This window comes from Cydia fagiglandana, chromosome Z (genome assembly GCF_963556715.1).
Source record: "Cydia fagiglandana chromosome Z, ilCydFagi1.1, whole genome shotgun sequence".
In the NCBI taxonomy this organism is placed as follows: domain Eukaryota; kingdom Metazoa; phylum Arthropoda; class Insecta; order Lepidoptera; family Tortricidae; genus Cydia; species Cydia fagiglandana.
The window spans coordinates 21,755,894-21,776,614 of record NC_085959.1 but is presented as its reverse complement, the minus strand read 5'-3'; the positions used below and the strand labels follow the sequence as shown (position 1 = coordinate 21,776,614).

At 36.2% G+C, this 20,721-nt stretch overlaps 1 protein-coding gene across 2 annotated transcripts; it reads right to left on the bottom strand.

Moving 5' to 3' along the window:
- Positions 1–2,105: 2,105 nt before the first annotated feature.
- On the bottom strand, positions 2,106–20,260 carry LOC134679053 (protein SCAI). Of its 2 annotated transcripts, none has more exons than XM_063537880.1 (10): positions 20,098–20,260; positions 11,728–12,619; positions 11,321–11,503; positions 9,765–10,118; positions 9,455–9,690; positions 8,057–8,242; positions 7,448–7,723; positions 5,052–5,222; positions 3,888–4,090; positions 2,106–3,356 (listed from the first exon to the last, which is right to left on the bottom strand). In XM_063537880.1, exons 2-10 carry the CDS (start codon positions 11,835–11,837, stop codon positions 3,300–3,302), a joined length of 1,776 nt encoding a protein of 591 aa, XP_063393950.1. In that variant the 5' UTR covers positions 11,838–12,619; positions 20,098–20,260; the 3' UTR covers positions 2,106–3,299. The 2 variants fall into 2 exon arrangements, with proteins under 2 accessions (XP_063393950.1, XP_063393951.1); XM_063537881.1 differs by lacking the exon at positions 20,098–20,260 and adding an exon at positions 19,835–20,001.
- Between the last annotated feature and the right edge of the window lie 461 nt (positions 20,261–20,721).

The window sequence follows — 20,721 nt, the reverse complement described above, 5'->3', positions numbered from 1 at the left end:
ATTTGGTATATGGTACATATTAGTACCTACACATATGTAACACAACTCCCTAGACACTCACGGCGAGAAGACCTGAAGCATTCCGAGAAACAAATAAATAAATAATAAGTGACAACCTTACACATACTGTCTTCAATTCAGGTGTCTCTGTGGATTTCCAATTATCCATTTTCTCTAGGCGAAGTGGAATGTATGGGGGCTTATTAAATCCACACGGCCGCCGCCGGGCACTTGCGATTGGAAGCCGACGTCAGACCCGATGATTTTAAAAAGGGTCGTTTTCGTAAATATTTTTAACGATGTTTTTACACTTCGTGAAACGCAATACGGCCCTTGCTCAGATCCGATATCGGGCTCCGTTCGCAATTGTGGTTCGAATAACCGCTATTATAGATAGATGGGCATAATCCCAAGTAATACTTACACATACGTACCCGTCTCCAAACTGGTTGGCATCGAGAACAGAAATGAAAACAAGCCATATCGCCGTAAGTCTGTAGGGGCTGATAAAATAATTTATACTACCTACAAGCTTTGCATTTCTCATTTGTTCTCCCTATACAAACATTAATCAATATAGGTATTTTTCATGACACTTCTCGTGGTAAATGCTTGATTAGTTGAGGCCACAAAACTGCTTAATATCACAATTTAATGAAACAGGCCTTCTATGCATTCACCCAGACCAACAATAGATACGAGTAGATACATTATTGCTGCTTTTTGTACAATTCTACCCTTCAAAAGCATAATGTACGTTACGCTAGTACCTACATCGCGTGCTTTAATATCACATTAAATCGACCACTAAGGATGTGTCTAATTAGGATCTTCTTGGACCATAGGGGTTTAATTTTGTAAAGCAATTTAAAGTTCGTACTCAATCAGCTAAAGGGACCCACTGATTAACAGTCCGCCGGACGGTATCGGACTGTCAGTTAGAACAAAATTTTGACAGTTCCGAACAACTGACAGGCCGCTACCGTCCGGCGGACTGTTAATCAGTGGGCCCCTTATGATTTGACAGCAACGGTACTCTAAGCGTATTATATGACACATTTTTTTATAATGAGGCAAAACGCCATAACATATTTATACGTACTGGGCACTTAACGTGTTGTTTAATCATTGTGTTTATTATACATACATATATTTATTAATATTACGGATGGTAAGAAAGTAACCACCATAATTATCATTGTACAGTCAGCAGCAGAAGTTGCTAAGCGGGCGAGGTGTTCAAAATGGCCTTGACACGCTCTTATTCTTTTAACAATAAAGACGCGTCAAGATCATTTTGAACACCTAGCCTGCTTAGCAACTTCTGCTGCTGACTGTATGTGCGAGGAAACAAATGCATTTTAGGGCAACATCATTAAGTATCTAAGTACAATAATTGTTACATATACAGGGCGTCCCACGGCGATGCCACATGGAGGGAAAGTACCTTAAATATCATAGATAGCATATTTTGCTGAAAGAAGACTTCATTTTATTTTTAAAACTTAGTTAAAATGCATTCATACTTTTTTAATTTTTTTTGAAAAAAAATGTATGGATAAAAATGATCGCGTCATTGGAGGAAACGTACCTTAATTATTGTAAATGAACATCTGACTGAAAGAAGACATTATTTCGATTTAAAAAAACAAGTTGAATTGCATTTTAAATAATTTCATGGTTAAACCGGGAATCGAACCCGCTACACGAGAAAAAAAATACCTTGTAGCTTTGTCATACCGATCGAAAGGCTTCAATGTTAGAATTATTTTTTTGCTACAAGGTATTTTTTTTTCTCGTGTAGCGGGTTCGATTCCCGGTTTAACCATGAAATTATTTAAAATGCAATTCAACTTGTTTTTTTAAATCGAAATAATGTCTTCTTTCAGTAAGATGTTCATTTACAATAATTAACGTACTTTTCCTCCAATGACGCAATAATTTTTTTCCATACATTTAAAAAAAAAATTTAAAAAAGTATGAATGCAATTTAACTAAGTTTTAAAAATAAAATGAAGTCTTCTTTCAGCAAAATATGCTATCTATGATATTTAAGGTACTTTCCCTCCATGTGGCATCGCCGTGGGACGCCCTGTATAACGGATATTAGGTATCTATTCTGTTTCAGTGCTAAAAAAGACGGCAACATGGTACATATATTTAAAAATAAAAATAGCAATGGATAAATAAACATATATCTAATTGAAATATTATATTATGAATATCATTAAACTCATCAATTAAGTGAAATATAAGTGTAGATTGGGAATTTTTAAAATTGAAGCAACTTACCTATTTATAGGAGTGTACTCATATAAAAACTGCAGTTTTGGGAAGTGTTACAAAAACAATTAATTGATTTGATAAATGCTTTGTATTCCTCGCAGCAGTCATCGTATAGGTATCATAAAGTATGCACGGCCAGCCCGGGCCCGGGTCGAGGCTTCCGACGCTTAGTTTCTTATGACGGGTGTTCGCCTGTTCGCCTGTTCGGTGACCTCGTGATATAGAAAACTGAAGTGTTGGACGGCCCGACCCGAACCCAGACCTTTCTACAATAGGGTGAGTCATCCTTAAAATAAAAAGTGAGAAGTGCTTATGTAAGTCATACTATTATTTTCTGCTAAGTACGACTTTAAGATGCATTCCATTATTTTAATAATATTTTGCTCATTGTAATGCTAATGTATTATACTTTATATTTTTGATCTGACTATACTAGTTTTATATACTTAAGCTTAAATTATAATATATTTATATACATAACAAATCAATTCCGTTGAGCAAATTCTTACCTCACAGCAGGAAAAGGTTTCAAAAGTCAACATTAGGTACAATCGCTCGATATTGACATTTTCGAAAATTTACCTTTCTAGGTATTCACTATATTAAAACTATTTACTATTGTTTTTTTTATTATAATTTACTCATTTTGCAACATTCGGCAAAAAAACGCAATGCAATCTGTAACAGTATTTAAAGCTTACCTATTTATATATAGATATAAATCTATATAGATATACCTATATCTTTGAATAACTTTCTTAGAAGTGTTTAATAGTTTGAGGTATTTTCTCTTAATTGCTAGAAAGTGGTAATCTTTGTAAAGATACATAAGGAACCTTAATTGTTTTCATAGATATTTGAATAAATTTAACGCGTCATGACTTGAAAAAGCCTTGGCATAAGTAAAGTGCGATACATAGGTATAATAAATGGATAGTTATGTCTAATTTGTATGAAGGGAAGAGTGTAGGAAATGTTCACTGCTTGGCGAATGTAACGGAAGATACCCTGGATCAATCCTTGCCCTGCGACGGTCCGGCGCTCCCGGGATCGTGGAAATGGCCGCGGGCCTACAACAAACAAACCTCTGTCAAATACATCTTAACGTTTGTTTTATCATCTTTTTGGCATAAATAGTTTGCGAGTATGCACACAGCTAAGGTAGAAGGTACTAGTGCTCGACGCTGCACTAGTATTCAACATGGACACTTTATGTCAAAGTGACAAGGATTAAATTTGAATACAGAAAAATATTCGCCGTTCAAATTTAACCTATTTTACTTTGACATAAAGTGCCCATGTCGAATACTAGTGCAGCGTAGAGTTAGTACTCGACGATGCACTAGTAAGGTTACTACTATAAGTAAGGAAGAAGTACTAGTGTACTTCTACCTTACTTATGAAAAATACAGTCATAATCTATATATATAAATGCGTGTGTCCTGACTGATTGACTGACTGACATACTCGCACGCAGAGCCTAAACTACAAAAGCTAGAATTTGCAATTTGCACACCAGATTACATTTGTAATGTGTAATGTATGTTGTGGTGCGTGTTTTTTTTATTACATCGTACTAAGTAGTCGGAGTCGATGTTTACCTGTAAATTCATAGCCAGGTCTAGCACAATATGCACCAGCGTGGGATGATCGAGGATCTCCTCGGGCAGAGGCGGCGAGGCGCGCGTGAGCTGGGTGCGGGAGCGGAAGGCCCGGTGCAGCCGCAGCGTCACTTCGCAAAACACGAAGCGGAGCAGCAGTAACCTCAGATAATCGTCGCCCATGAACATTATGTACATTATGTCTGTAAATAAAATAATCAAATTGAGGCACTTGTCCCACCAAGAGCGAGTAAGCGATTAACTATCGGCGACTTTCTCGCCCAAGGAACGAACAAAAGATTTGGATCCTGTGTTAGTAAAAGAGACACATATATTAAAAGTTCATCGCTGGCTGTTCACACTGCCGGCGAGATCACTCGCTCTACTAGTTTGTCGCCGCGATAAGATAAAATTAGCTTAGCGGTACTCGCTCGGCGATGCCCGCTTCGTAGTTTGAACAAGTCTGCTACGCTGCACCGCCTGAGCGAGTGACGCGAGTAATAGCCCGTCGCACTCGAACACTCGCCTATAGCCGAGCGACAAAACTATTGGAGCTAACACTCGCTTCCCGCCGCTCGCCCACTCGTTTCTAGTTTATCGTTCTACTCGCTTATCGCTCATCGTCGGCGGTGGGACAAGTGCCTAAAATACAGGCCCGGCTTACTTTGACATGCAACCATGGACCAATAATTTAAGACCACTTTTATAGCTACGTAGCTAACTAAAGGGGTTCACAGATTACCAGTTTTCCGGACGACGCTGATATCAGCCTATCAGTTGTTCGGAGCTGTCAAATTTTGCATTTAACTGTGACAGGCTGATATCGTCCGGTGGACTGGTAATCAGTGGGCCCCTTAATTAACTAACTTTCCACTTTTAATCCGAAAGGCCTATTCAAGTTATGTTTAAATTCCAGCATGTCTTTAGGTACCTATACTTATAAAGGAAACGTTATTAGAATCATTGATATTTTTTGCAATCAGAGGACTTATTTTACTGGAGAAAAGGAGATCTCACAAAAGTAGACGTGTGTAGCCATATAATAAGTAGAAACATAATCTAAGAAAGAGAGAGATTAGACTTGTTTGTAAAACATTTGACAATACTTAACATCTTTTACATAACATAACTGCTAAGCAGCTGTCTATCACAATGGATACGTACCGATGCGACTTCTGGTCACAATCTGTGATGCTTCAGCCATGAATGTATCGACGAATCCCTGAGCCCGATCCCAGTGGTTTAACGACATGGTGTGTATGTCGCAGATGTACGCGAAGGCAGTCAACGGTGTCGTCAGGAAAATGGTGAAAAGGTTGCCCTGCTGTTTGTTTTCTGTAAAAGTTTAAGTACGCCGTTTAATGATGTCAAATGTAAGTGTATCTAAATAGTAATCATACGTACGGACAAAATTTGTATATACTAAATATTAATTTCTACACCTTTCTTGTCTCGTCTACCTACTCAGGCAAACTAGACTCAGAGCAGTGACCGAATATGATGTAGTTGCTACATTTAGCCATGTGGCGACTATATCGCTAATTTTATGACAGTGGTTTTGAAAACTAGCATTTTCTGCAGTTATCGTTAACCTCGTGCCGCCCAAGAAAAAAAATGCAAGATCAGCTAAACGCCCAGTGTGCAATATATGAGCCATAATATTGTGAAGTCGTAACTGCCCACGCACTTCAAATATTTTTTTTTTACAAAAAACCCGAGCAGGATTTTTTATATTTTTTTCTGGGTATATGTGAATAAAAATGAATACAGTAAACTTAATTCTACCATCGTATCTTTTGTTCATTTAAATGCACATTGGGTTTTTGATTGATGTTATAAGTAATATAATATACTTTTTTAAATTAACTTTAAGGCACGTAATCGCGATAACGTAGCCTCTGACTATTAATATTCGTCTTAAATAGTTATATAATAAGCAACGTAAATCAAAAATAGTAATTACATTATTTTTTTAGGTTAGGGCCACTTTTTCATGTATATTAACATTCATATTTGACACTGAAATGCTTTATAACACGGTCTGAAAAATAGTTAATAAACTTCCTTAACATAAAATTTAATATCCTTCTTATTAATATATAAGTTATTGTATGTTTGGTGTATTTCGGTATCACTTTCTTCGAAACTTTTTCACTAAGACTGTAAATATTTGGTTCATCTTCAGAAAGTTGGTATTCAGGATCACGAATTTTATTATCTGATGGCAAAAAGTCTTCCATCGCGTATTCAACAAGTAAATAATTATGCAGACCTAAAAATAAACTATCAAAAAAGAACCTTCAGTTGTAGGTTATATTATGTATTTTTATAACAGTAGCGCCCAGTGTGCAATATGATGAACATAATCTTACAATTAAGAAAAAAATATATTTATTTGTGCCTTTGTAAAAAAATTACAGTATATTTCAATAAAACAAACATTTAGGATAATTTTTATTTCACTCTCTAAACGAAAAAAGTCAAGATTCGTTTAATAAATCAAGATTATATACCCATGTGTCGCGAGTGTTTGAATAATTGCGGAAGTACAACACTATCTATGAATATCTGTCAAACGTCAGCTGTCAAAATGGTCGCCACTGAACCGACCATTCACGACCTCTAGATAAATTCCAATTTTGCGCGAAAATTTTAAACTGACATCTGATTAACTTTTATGTACAGCGTATTGCACACTGGGCGTTTAGCTCTGAATTTAATTTCTAAAGTCTGGGCAGTTATGCTGAGTTTCACTTTGTACAATGTATTGCACATTGGGCGGCACGAGGTTATCGGTACTTGTGGTAGGTATCGCCTTTCATTTCTAGCTAATTCCCCAAATATTTATTTATTTAGTATTGACGTAATACCTATTCAACGTGTAATATACACGGTGTAACATGAGGAAACCGAATAATTTTAACCACGCATTTCTGAGGTCAAAAGAAGTAAAAAATGTAATATGAGTTAAGGTGAATTCCGCCAAAAAAAATTTTTTTTTGTTTTGTTTTTTTCACGTTTTTGAATGTATTTGTACTTAATAAATAAATGTTATTGGTAAACTTGTCACTTAAAATTGATTTTTACATTTTTTTTTCGTAAAACCCACTTTTTGCAAAGTGTTACTTGTCACTTTTTGACATCTATCGATAAGGATATTTAGACTACGTCCCATAGCAGCAACATCACCATCAAAAAGGCCTTTTACATTATGTAACAATAAAAACTTGTTTATTTTTTAATTAATAATATCGCTGAAACTAGGCGAATTTCAAAAAAGTTTATAGGACATTTTTGTCTCTAAATATGATCAGGAATACGCTGTTAAAATTATTCGGTTTACTCATGTTACACCGTGTATTATTCACCATAAATCAGGCAACGAATACCGGTATATTTTTCGTACAAAGTAACCGCTGTCACGGTTGTTTATGTATATTTTTGCACTTAATTTAGTTAATATGATCAGTCATTATTAACTATGCTTACTATTATATAATATCAAAGAAAGATTGTGAATTCTATGAGTATCCATTTCCCTGTTATAAATTTGGACTGACCTTGAAACGGCTGTGGGACATCTAAAGGCGACATTAAAATAACAAGAGGTTGTCCAAAGTGACGCGGTATGTGTTGGAACACACAGGAGTTGTCCGAGTCGATGATGATGAATAACGGTCTCCGCGTGAAGGGGTACAGGTCCCCGGGGTGCAAGCATTGCTGCTCCTTGTATTTGGGGGCCGAAACGCCGGCGGCCGCGCTTTTTGGTTCTTTCACGCAGTCCCTGTGAATGTCACTTCGAGAGGTCGTGATAAGCCCACCGACCTCGTAACCCACTGTAACGGAAAGTAATGAAAAATGTATTAATTTTTGATTCAACCTTACAGATTTTAAAGGTCTGCATTTACCTAGAGACTAAAATGTTATTACTGTTACTGAATTCGGTCAGATTTTAAGAATAATCAAATTCCTTTGTTTTCCAGAAATATTCGAAATGTTAATATCATTATAAATTAGATTTCGATGTTATTACTACGCAACAATAACATTTTCTCTGATATATATTTTTTAACAAAACAATTTATTTTCATGTTGGCCTTAATTTGCGGTTCATCATAGAGGGTTTATGGTATATCTTAAATATTGAGTTATTTAAAGAAGGCACCTACTTTCTTCAGGGTGTTTTGAGGCTGGGACTATCTGCCCATCTGCAGAGATGTACAACAGCAGAGCGCCGCTCGGAGGAAGGTCGTTGCAGCCACTTGCCAGGTAAACTAGCACTTGGCTTGGCGATGGCTTGAATAGTAGAAACTTGTGAGGGCTGTCACGTCGCGGACCATTCTCCAAATTGTATCCTAAAACAATTAAGAAATGGTTCATTAACGGCCGGTAAACGCATTTCACGTGGTTATACATATTATAGCACCGGCAGTAGCGTAGTACTCTACACTATTTGGGTTTGTGTTTCGAATTAGCTATAGTTTGGCAAAACGTCCTATGCTAACCATCGTTTAAATATTCGCCCGTATTTGATTACCACACTGTTTAAATACCGCGAGATAAAATTAACACTATGATTATTACTCGATGCTAGAAAAAAAAACCTACATAGCTTAACTTCACATCTGTATGGTTTACATTAAAATAAGGTACATCATTAGAAAGATTTCGCATTAAATGATACATTATGTAATTTAACATAAAATTCATAAATTTATCTATAATAGTTTTTTTAACGATCAGTTGACGTTTCTACACTCATACGAGTAAAGTAATGATATCAAAACTATAATATCAACATGAACTTAATAAATTTTACATATTATGTATGTATGTATAAAACTTAACAAACTAAAACCCGTTCTGAGCCATGCCGGGTCCAAAGGTCCCCATCACACTAGCAGCGTTACCCCGCTGTATGGCGATGGAGACCTGTTGGACAAGCCATGACTCAGAACGGGGGTCATTCCCCTTTTCTCTGAGGCGCTTTCCAAATTAATTATATTTTAGATATCAGCACCAGAATTGATGTGACACAACAACATGATAATATGAAATTTGTGATCGGTTTTTTTGTTCATAAACCCTCCTTCAAGGTATTTAGATCAAACATCGTGATATAGTGCACTTAAATCCCATTCATTCATATGTTCATTTGTTATTTTTTGCAATTAGTACCTTTTATATTATGTAACATAATTCACCTCTATTCTCCTGCCAAAATCTATACAATATTGTTGCTGAACAAATTCGCTTGCTGCACCAAATAAACATGATAAAACTTCGCAATCAGCCGACTTACAATCATTGATATGAAAAGTTAATATTAATTAATTAAATTCATTCTTATTTAGCCAATTAATTCGTTCTTGTTAATCGCCAATATATAGTAAGAATATGTTTGAATGAACATAATATATGTACAGTCGCCATCAGATATATCGGAGCGGCCGAGTTGTTCACAATATCTGAAACGCTTTGACAATAGAGGCGTGTTCAGATATTAGTGAGCGCCTTGGCTGCTCCGATATATCTGATGGTGACTGTACGAGTATGTATACAGGTACCTTTACTTGTAGGCAGTGTAGGATTGGAAATGAATCGTTGCCGCGGCGAGTCGTCATACATGTGTTGCGGCTGCCCCGACGGTTCTCTCTCGAGCGTTTGAAGCATTCGGAACATATCTATGGTGAGTTCAGAAAACTTGGCTTGCAGTGAACTACTTCCTATTATCAAGACTTCTTGAAGAGACAGAGTCATTTGAGGTGATCTTTCTACAGGTGGGGTAGTCAGACTGCTGAGCCTGAAATTATTAAATTTTGTAAGTGCTAAGCGAAGTGTTAATACATATAATTTTATAAGGCAAAGTGTCCATACCTGTGGGAAAGGATCACGGGATGGTTGTCGGGATGTATAACCGATATGACCGGTTCCGCTTGAATAAAAGCTTTTACCTCGTCTACGACAACCGTCCACTCCATTTGGTCATCTGGGTCATACGTGTTCCCATATTCAATTATTTGTCTATCTAACTCTTTAATCAACTCTCGAACTAATTTTATTTTCTTGAGAAGCAAACATACTACAATAAATCTTGCATAATATCTTAATTTTTTGACCATTAATTCACATTTATCTTCTTTGCACGCTTTTGTATAGTAGCACCGTCCTCTTATGGCGTAGTAAAATGAAAACGCTTCATTGAGGTACGCCGTCTCACTTGTTCTAAGGCTGCAAATATATTACTCGTAAAATAAAATGTCATAACAATCAGTCAGATTCATAAAATATATGTATTCTCATTTCTTTTATTGATTTTATTTTCTTTTCCTTTTGTAAGAATTTGATATGTTTTCTGAAAGAGCTACGTATTTGTATGATTTCATGTACATATATGTTTATTTTTTATATCAAATTCTATAAAGTTATGTACCTACTCACTGAGTATAATTGCATGAATTCTATAGTAATTTAAATTGTATTTTTCTTAATTATTTACTCGTGATGCATGTTAATTATAAGATATTAACATGCATCACGAGTAAATAATTAAGTAATAGTGTTTTGAAAAGATGTGTCCCGCCGAGTTTGTTGCCGGTCCCATATTGGGATACCCTCCTCCAATTGAGGGGGGATTTAAATCTTCTCGGGGCAGAGGTGTACGGTTGGAGCCGGTAAAGGTTTATTTGACCTTCATAAGCGCATTGTAATATGCCTACTTGAATAAACTATTTTTTATCTTTTATCTTTTAAATGGTTTGAAAATGTATAAGGCACTGACTTATAACGTGTATAACATCCTCTAACAGCTTAACTATTGAGATGTGTCTCTAGTCACGGTATACTCGCATGTAGAACAAATGAAACTTTTGCAGATACTGTGGAAGGCGAACTTTAAACTTTAATAAATATATCTGTAATTGGAAAAGTATTCCAGGGCGGCATATACTTTCGGCGCCTAGTTTAATCCGCTTGCTGACTAAATATAGACTTTAACTATCAAACAGACATAGTAGGTACATATAAAAATAGAAGGACGAACGAATGCATAGAACCTACATATGTTTGTTTGACAAGCGCGATTGATCGTCCCGGAGCTACACTTACTCGACATTTCGAGAAACTGATTGTGTTCACTGTAACTGTAATAACCTATTTAAACAGGCATTTAATATTTTATGTGCAATATCGCCAGAGGATTGACCTTTGTATGTTTTAGAAGGTTAGGGAGGTCATGACCCTCGTTCCGGGTCATTCCTGATGCAGAGGCTGTCTATCGCGGTCCAGCGTGGCAACGCGGCGAGCGTGATGGGCACCTTTGCATCTGGAAGGGCGCGGGACGGGTTGTTTGATTGAGTTCTCGGTTGTGGCTTTATTTAGCTTAGTTTTAATTTAGTTTGAGAAGTAAGTAATATTGTATTAGAATTACTTACTAGAAGTGATAGTAAAGTTGACCAATTTTCGAAGCAATCTCCCCAATCTGCCACCGTTTGAGACCATATTTGCTGTCAAGAATAGCGCGGTGTTGCTGTTGAAACTTCCAAAGTTTGGTATACACATCGAACGTTCGGCCAAAATGTGAGTGCCATTGTTTGTGCCCGTATTGGGGAAGTTCTCTAAAAATAAAGATTATTTGTAGTTTATATTATGTAAAAGAAAAACAAGAATTAAGTAGGTGAGTAAGTAAATATCTGTTCATTTTCCGATATTTAAAAATTCTAAAACTTACATAATACATGGGCTCGTACGCTATCGCTATATGGTACACCTCTATTATTAAAGTGAATATCCTACTTATATATAAACATTATTAAATAGTGGTTATTATATTTCAAATTACCTTAAACCGTTAAATAACTGTTTCGATTTTTCGAGAAGATGGCAAAATTCAATGATGACCTTTCTTCCATGGTCATCAAGGGAGGTATTCATTGCAACATTCGCAACCATTCGCTCGTAACAATTAAACTTTGAGGCGCTGGGTTACTTAAATGCAAGCTTTTTCCAAACAAGTAGCGTTATTTAAACATAAGAATCTCTGCGCAAAATATACAATATGTCAGAAACGGAAGACCCAAGTTAAATTTGACTGTGCTGACTGTTACTATTTCTTGAAACAATCGATAAACGTTTTTAGTTTGGTCGCTGTCCGAAAACCAGTAAGGGCACACTGGCTTAGAGCAGGTATAAGTTCCTGGTACATCGGTTTAATGGAAGCGAACCTATGCGTGTCTGTTTCCTATTCCGTTTCTATCAATTGATCACAACTTAGATAAGCCAGATGGCTTGATGCTTTATCGCGATTCTTCCCGCCACGTTCAAGAGGAATGTTTTTTTTAGTTGTGGAAAGAGTGGAATCAAAACGTAAGTAATACTGTTTTTACTGTTTCTTCAGCATATTCTCGTTTATTTTGACAGTGAAGTGTGCGTGATTTACTTGGGAGCCGTTCCAGTGATTTCGCTTGTCCTTTTATTTCAGGTTGCGACCGTTGTCTTTATCACTCGACTAAGTTACCACTTTCAGGTAATGTCTGGCTAACAGAATCTCTTGTGACTCTAACCGATAGAGGTGAATGGATTGCATCGTGCTCATCGCAACAATTTAAATATAATACCGGTTGACACCATTAATATGCCGGATCTGCATTCGTTCTATTGCGTTGAGAATAAAGATACGATATCTCTCCCGAAATCCAACAAGTTCTTCTTGCGAGGTGTTGGTATGAAACGCACTGTGAACAAAAATATACAGGATTATAAAACTGTAATAAACGATCACATTTAATTAGAACGTAAGTAGTCGTAGGTTTACATTTTTGGTGTGGAAGCAACGCAATATTTAATTATTTTATATGCAACATTTAATTGTGTACTTTTTATAAAATATGTATGTATTTTAATTAACTGTCCCATTCAGTTTTCTTAAACGTACTTAACCATACCCCAAAGCAACCCAAAGTTAGTGGAATAAATAAAACACGATGTATTACAAAATAGCCGCTTCAAGATTTATTATGGTACCATCTAGTGGCTAACAGCTGCAACTTTCTTGAGTCGTAGCGCTTTAAACGACGAATGTTCAGCGCTGGTTTCAGTAACACTTTAGTAGGTAATAAATAACTCTATTCCAGTTTTATAGATGTCACTGGTTACAGACATTAAACTAAATCGACGAGAGGTACCGAAATAAGGAGAGAACTGGGATAGAACATGTTCATTTCCCACTCTCGCACCATAAAGCCCAAATGAAGAAAAATTTGCACACACTCCATAATAAAACATATATAGAGAGCAGAACAGGTAAACACGTAAAAAACTGGCTAGCCACATTGGACGATATATACTTGTTACGCAAACATACAACTATCACATTTCAGTTGACACAAATTCTAACCGGTCACGGATATACCAAATTCTATCTAAAACGTTTTCACAAAATTGACAATGACGCGTGTCCCTGTGACGACGTCACACAGCAAACAATTGATCACCTTATTAAAACTTGCCCAAGGTTCCTTTACGCAAGAACGATCCACGATACCATATGCACCAAGTACAACATAGACCCACTGAATATAAAGAAACTTACGGAAAAAGAAGAAGCCCTCAACTCTTTTTTAAGGTATACTAAATACATAATAGATAATTTAAAATCATTTAATAAATAATACGAACTTAAAGGCAATCGGCCGCCCGTACTCCTAGCGAGGACCGATTGACCCCACCAAAAAACATTAAAAAAAAAAAAACATAAACAACCCATTGAATAGATTAAACCTGAAATACAGTCAAATTAATTAATTTCAGTACTATTTCGTATCTTGCCACTGTGACAATCAGTATGAAATTCGCAGTGAACGCATATATTTAGTATGGAAACCGCCTTTAGGAACATTACCGTTCAAATTCTCGGGCCAAATTAGCACACATACAAAATTACGCCTACATTTTAATAAGACGACGCGTTTACAGAGCCTGTAATCAAAGCTGGTAAACAAAATAATAGTCATCTTTATTACACTAATGGTACATAGCTAAGTGTAGATGAAATGCATATAATGTCAATAACTACCAATCAGCGACATTAATCCGCTAATAACCTTCTTGCTGTACGTACTGGCCGCTGAGAGTTTGCGGTTCATATTTGATTAGAATATGACTTGGACAGGGATAGGTTTATGCCATACATTGAAGAACCAGTCAAATAATTCACGTATAATAATTTAATGCAGATTAAAAGATAACTAGTTAAAATGTTGTTATGAAATGACAGACTAACTCAACATAAGTAAATATATCATTGTTGTATAAATGTATTCCGCTATAATAAGTATTTTGTATATTTTATTATCAATTTGTATGGCAGTGCGAAGTCACGTTCAGGTATAGTCTGTCCGTTTTTCTAAGATCAAGTACGCCATTGTAAAAGTATGGTAAACTTGATCTTAGAATTCGGACTTATTAAGAGCCAACAGGAGTGGTCATTTCTCCATACAAACGTAGTCCTCGTTTTCCTCCGTGGTTTTTGAAGCTAGAGCAATGATTTTTTCAACACAGATTGATATTGTCAATATCTGTGTCGGACCGTTTTGCTTTTTTTGATATTTTTGTTTTTTAAGGCGCTAGAGCCCTTCAAAAATGGCCAAAATGGCCTAATTGACTATGCCGCAATGAGAGGCGTGGTATTCAAAACTGATATCAATTAGCCAAAAAAGCAAAACGGTCCGACACAGATAATTTCATAATCATTTAGATTTCCAAATTTGGTTACGATTGGTTAAGTTTTGGAGGAGGAAAAAGAGGAGTACGAAACCTCGATTTTTGTCATTTTTACGCAGGATTTTTCGCCTCAGCTGCAGTTGTCCCTATCGCACTAATTTTAGGGGCGGAGTCAAGTTTCTAAATACGTACACAGCCAGAAAAGTGATGGGCAATAGTCGACATTTAATGTCGATAATCTAGTGATGTAAGAAGTTATCGATAAACCGTCTTGTGTGAAAATATCTAGATCCTCCTAAGACACAAGGGGTTTTGCGTTGAGAGGGAACACATTTTTGTAGTTACATAGGTACAATCTATTTTGAACTTTTTGATTCTAATATTTCAAATTAGAAATCAAAATCAAAAATATTCGGACTTTTAGACGCACGGCCGGTTTCCATCCTTACTTGGTAGATATTCCACCAATTGGCACGAAGCGCTTTGCTTCTACTTTCCTTATGCGCACTGCCAAGGAATGGAATTCCTTGCCGGCGTCTATATTTCCGTGTTCTTATAACCCGGCAACCTTCAAATCAAGAGTGAACAGGCACCTTCTGGGCGAGCTCGCTCCATCGTAGGCCACGTCTACGCCTCAGCTAGTCTGTGGCCATGAGTAAGCCCATTCATAATAATTAAAAAAAAATACCTAAAACTGGTATGGACGTGTTCCTCGTGGTCTCCAGAATATGAATAAACCGGTTTTTATTTTATGGTGGGGGTTACGTGTCGAAAAAAAGGAAGGAAAAAGTGGGCGGCCGACCAGCATTGATACTTGTTCACGTCTTTAGTCCTATGGGACCAATCGGTTCGTGTGAGATGTCGTTTGAAAGAGTATTAAACGTGCAATTATTGTTTTATAATAACCGTAGTCATGACTGTAGTCATTTACAAAATATTTAAAATATATGATTTATTACCGTGCATGGATGGCATAAGTACTGACAAAACATGCGTCTAACTCAATAAATTATAACTTTACCGCAATTAATGTTATTATAAAATACACGAAAAATTTCATTAGCTTTCCAAAAACATAAGTTTTATTGATGTATGATATTATACATATAACAAAGTAATGATGAATTTTGTTCCGTCACGTAAATGGCGGGCGACCGACCTCAACTGATCATTATTTCTCGGGTTCTATTTTACTGATCAATTGGTGATGCATACCATTAGAAAGAATATTAAACATACTATAATTGGTTTCTAATAACCGTAGTCATAACTGTTGTCATTTACAAAATTATTGAAAATATGTATATGATTTCTCGATCAATTATTTTACAATGCGCCCGCTATGAAGCTAGGAATATCAAAGAATGCATTGCTCTGATGGATCTGCCGTCTCTTTCATAAGGAAGATCGTGATATGCCTGGGTTAATATTAGATCAGGAAATGGTGGCGTTTCATGATACGCCAAGGATTACGATTTCACGATATGCCGCCGACATACTACTTATTTAAGGTACCTCATGTTATATTTTGAAAATAACAACAACAAATTAAATATTTAACATAAAATCAATTTTAATTTTTCCTTTACTTCTATGAAATGCTATCGATGTAAAACCACTATTTACCTTTACTTAGAAACTGCGTAACAATAATAGAGCTAAAGCCGGACACATAATAGCACTGCCTGAACAACATGAATCTAAGGTCATATATTACTTAAAACAAAGTATTTCACTTTCAGTCTTGTTCGAGATCTGGAATATATTAATCGAGATCTCGACCGAGATTGCATATATCGGAAATACGTGCGAGATCTAGCGAGATCTCGAAATTGCGAGATCTAGATAGCATTCTCTAGTCCTAGCTGAATTGGTTGTTTCATACACTTACTCTTACTCTATAGAATGTCCAATACTGCCTTACAAAGACGTTAATATTTATATTTGTCATGTCTATACTTCGTTTCTGAGCATTATTGAAAAAGAAATACTTAGGGGTCATCCATTAATTACGTCACACGAATTTCTAGGTTTTTTGACCCCTCCCCCCCCTTGTCACATTTGGTCACATTTGGCAAACCCCTCCCCCCTAGTGTGACGTCACATTTTTTCTACGAAATCGCCAAATCGAATTAAGTAAGTACCTAAGTATTATTAATATTTTATCAAAATATTTTTGACGATATAAATATTAGTAATTTTATAACCCAAAACTGCTAAGGAAAGAAAATTAAAAGAATAAAAACGATTATCGTTTTAAAAACTTGTTATTTAAATGTACAGCGAATAAAATAATTAAAAAAAAAAATCGGTTACTGATGAAGTTAAAGTGACGTCACAAAGTTTGTGTCTCCCCCCTCCCCCATGTCACAATATGTCACATTTTCTTGACCCCCTCCCTCCCCCTAAACGTGTGACGTAATTAATGGATGACCCCTTACTTGATACTAGTATTAACCACTAAGTACATAAATAGGGTAATTCGCCAGTAACAGGCCACTATTAGTAACTGGCCACGCCAAACTAAAAATGAATTCTATTCACATATAAATAGAATTCATTTTAGTATAAGGTGGCCAGTTATTGAAACCTTATACTTACTAAAATGAATTCTGTATAGAGGTGAATAGAATTCATTTTTAGTTTAGGGCGGCCAGTTACTGGCGAATTACCCTATTCGATATCGAGTTCCGTAAATGTAAGCCGGGTAAATAAAAAAGTTCAATCGCAATAGGGTAGATAATTCGTCAGTGGCCACCCCAAACCAAAAATGAATTATATTCACCTATAAATAGAATTAATTTTAGTATAAAGTGGCCAGTTATTGAAGTTATTGAAACCTCATACTAAAATGAATTCTGTTTATAGGTGAATAGGATTCATTTTTAGTTTAGGGCGGCCAGTTATTAAAAGTGGCCAGTTACTGGCGAATTACCCTAATTAGTAGTAGCAGTAACAAAAAGTGGCAATGCAAATTGCAATCAGTGAGGTGCGCGCCAGCGCGAGTACGGGCGCACCGCACGCGTCTGTGTGCGTGCATTACACATACAAATACAGTCTCTCACGCCGCGGTTACGCCCCGTCAGAGCGACGGGTATATTCAGCTTGAAATCTCAAAATTGACTTTTAGCTCAGCTCCCGTTTCGTCTTATACAGCCTGCAAAATTTACATGGGTACACGAATCGGGTCAAAAATATTTGAATAGGCGGAGTCACAATAAATCCCCACTTTCAGTTCCAATGGAAATATAGCCGGTGAAGCAAGTTTGTCAGTAGAAAAAGGTGCAAAATTAAAATTTTGTATGGGACCACACCCGTTCGCGCGCTTGCATTTTCTAAATTTGCCGCTCTTTGCTACTGACGGAAATGGCTTGAGAGAGAACCTACATATATGTGACGGTAGAGGGTGGATTCGAATGATCAACATTTTCAGATAATGTGTGTATTTGTTAAATTAATTCAGTGGAAGTGTATCTACATATAGGAGACCGGGTATGATTATCTCACGAGATATATCTCATGAATAGAACATATTCTAGATATCTTTCCAGGCCTCCACTTAATTTCATGTCTCTCTAATTGGACAGCTTTTTTCCATAGTTCTCTGCGAATGGCATCTTGTGGGAATTTGAATGGAAAGTAATGTAAAATGATAATATCAAATTTGATTATTAATTTGAAATAATTAGGTAGTTTTTTTACAGCTCCATCTCATGAAATAAAAAAGGAAAATACAAATCTGTAAGAAAGAATTCATTACTACATTTATAATTATATATAAAATACCTAAACCAAGCACAAGTTAATAAAATAGTCTACTTCATTTGGCATAACACCATCCCTATTGTCCTCGCAATTTAAAAAGTCGTATGTTGTTATGAAAGTCGTATGCAGTTGTTACGTTTTAGCTTAGCACGGTAGTATTAAAAACAAATCGTCATGTTTATTCCAAATTTTACTGAAGTTCAAGTTTACTACAAGTGAAAAGTGATTCCACTATCCTTGGTATAAACCAAAATAACTTCTTCACTACTTCACGAGACATGAAGACATTTTTAATTACAAAAAAATGTGTTTTTATAAATCAATTTAGCCATCCGTCACTGACTGTCATCTCGGACGAACTGAAGTTGCGAATCGAATAGTTTGTAAGCACCGCCTACAATCGAATAGTTTACGTTGGGTCATAACTGAGCGGACAGAATACTTCCATGTATATCAGTTCGCTGGAAATTCGCTATCAAGGACCTCATATTACCCTACATAAGCGATTAGGAACGATGACCTAAGACGGTTCTGCTTCTACCATTTGTGATCGTGGCCGTCGCGCCAGTCACTTTCTAACACGTATAATTTACATTGTGTATCTGAAATCAGGGTGTTAAATTCACTACAGCCGAGTTGGCAATGTTCTTACCTCCGCAGTTACCCACAATCTTTTTCATGACACTTGCGAAGATCTCCCTTTTTTACAATAATTCATTAAACGCCGCCAGCATCTTTGATACAATGCCTCAAGGGCCTATTTTAGATTTAAGCTAGTTATTAATTTCTTTTAGTAAAAGGTACCACTGTTATATCTTGTTTGAAAATAAAAGTTCAAAATTTAATTAGATACTAAAAATAAATTAAAATTATACTTCTTCGATATTTGCCCTATGGTAAAAATTAGACAATGGACCATAGCTGTTGTGAATTTAAATTAAATGGTATAAACATATCTTCCGTGATGCCGTATCTGGGAGGAATCAGGGGACCATCCCATTTGCTCTTAAGAGTTAATTCGTACTTCTGGGATGTATCACAAAGCAGAACTTTTCGTTTTCGTTCAACTCTGAGGGTTAGCTTCTGTACCTTAAACATTATTACCTATAAACCGATATAACAATGTTTAATATATTACGACTTGGAACGGTATTACGAAATGATGATGGTGGTACCACTTTTCACGTATTATTCGATTTAATGTTGACTGAAAGAAAAATCCTCGTTTTGTTAAGAGGCTCTTTGACTGCACTAGTGAAAAATGCACACACCAAGAAGAAATTCCGAGGTCATTGGCCTATAACCTTTACAAATTTAGTAGAGTGGCATCTACCCACTGTACAATCATAAGTACCTATGTACAGCGTACGTTTAACAACGTATTCCCATTTTACCTATTAACTTTTATTCAATGAGTTTCGTTCACGTACGTTTCGCTAAAATACTAAATAATAGGTGCCTACCTTAACTTCCTTTATGGAGTTTCCATTTATCGTTTGCGGCTGTTGTCAATATATAAATATACTCATTAACTTAAATTTGGATTAATCACAAGTGCATAGTTGGGTCTTCGCTAGGTATTGGGTCACACTGGCACGATCTGTGTTAAATCTGTTTGGTTTGACAATCCGAAAAGCGAGTGAGTAACCCTCTCACTCTCGACAACTTCACTGCGCGGTATCGATTGAAGCGATTCGCTAATGCGGGTAAAAGTGAGGTTACCTACCTTAACGACAGAACGACGGCAGACAATCCTATGTTTCCAGCACTATATTCTGGCTTGATATCACTGGTTAAGGCACTATTATCTTTTGGCTTCGTTCAAAAAAGAAACCAATGCAAGTATCGTTGCGTGACCGCTTAGCCTAGGGGTGAGTTAGTGATGGGAATAACCCCTTTAATTCAATTCCGCATTGAAAAATAAATATGGATCTTAAGATCGCTTTCTAAAATCCGCAACAAAGATCCATGCCAAGGTTTTAGATATTTCTCTTGCATTAGTCTTTCAGAATCAGGTTACTAGATATTGGTACAGTCATGGAATTTGATTTATGTAACACTTCGATGCCATTTCGACCCTTATTAAACTATTATAGTGACAATCAATATTAATGCCGCTAAAGGATCTCATATTATTGTCACTGTGACAAGGTACTTATTATAAACAAAAAAAGATTAATCAAATATCAAAAGCTTAGGATGAATATACTTAGGTATAAAATTTCTTTAACTTTTGCCTATCTTTCTAATATCTACGTATGAATCGATATGTTGGAATTGGACGAATGACGTTAATGAAGAGATGTCAGACTACCACATTCACCGCTGTGCTACGGTCGTAGCGCTACGT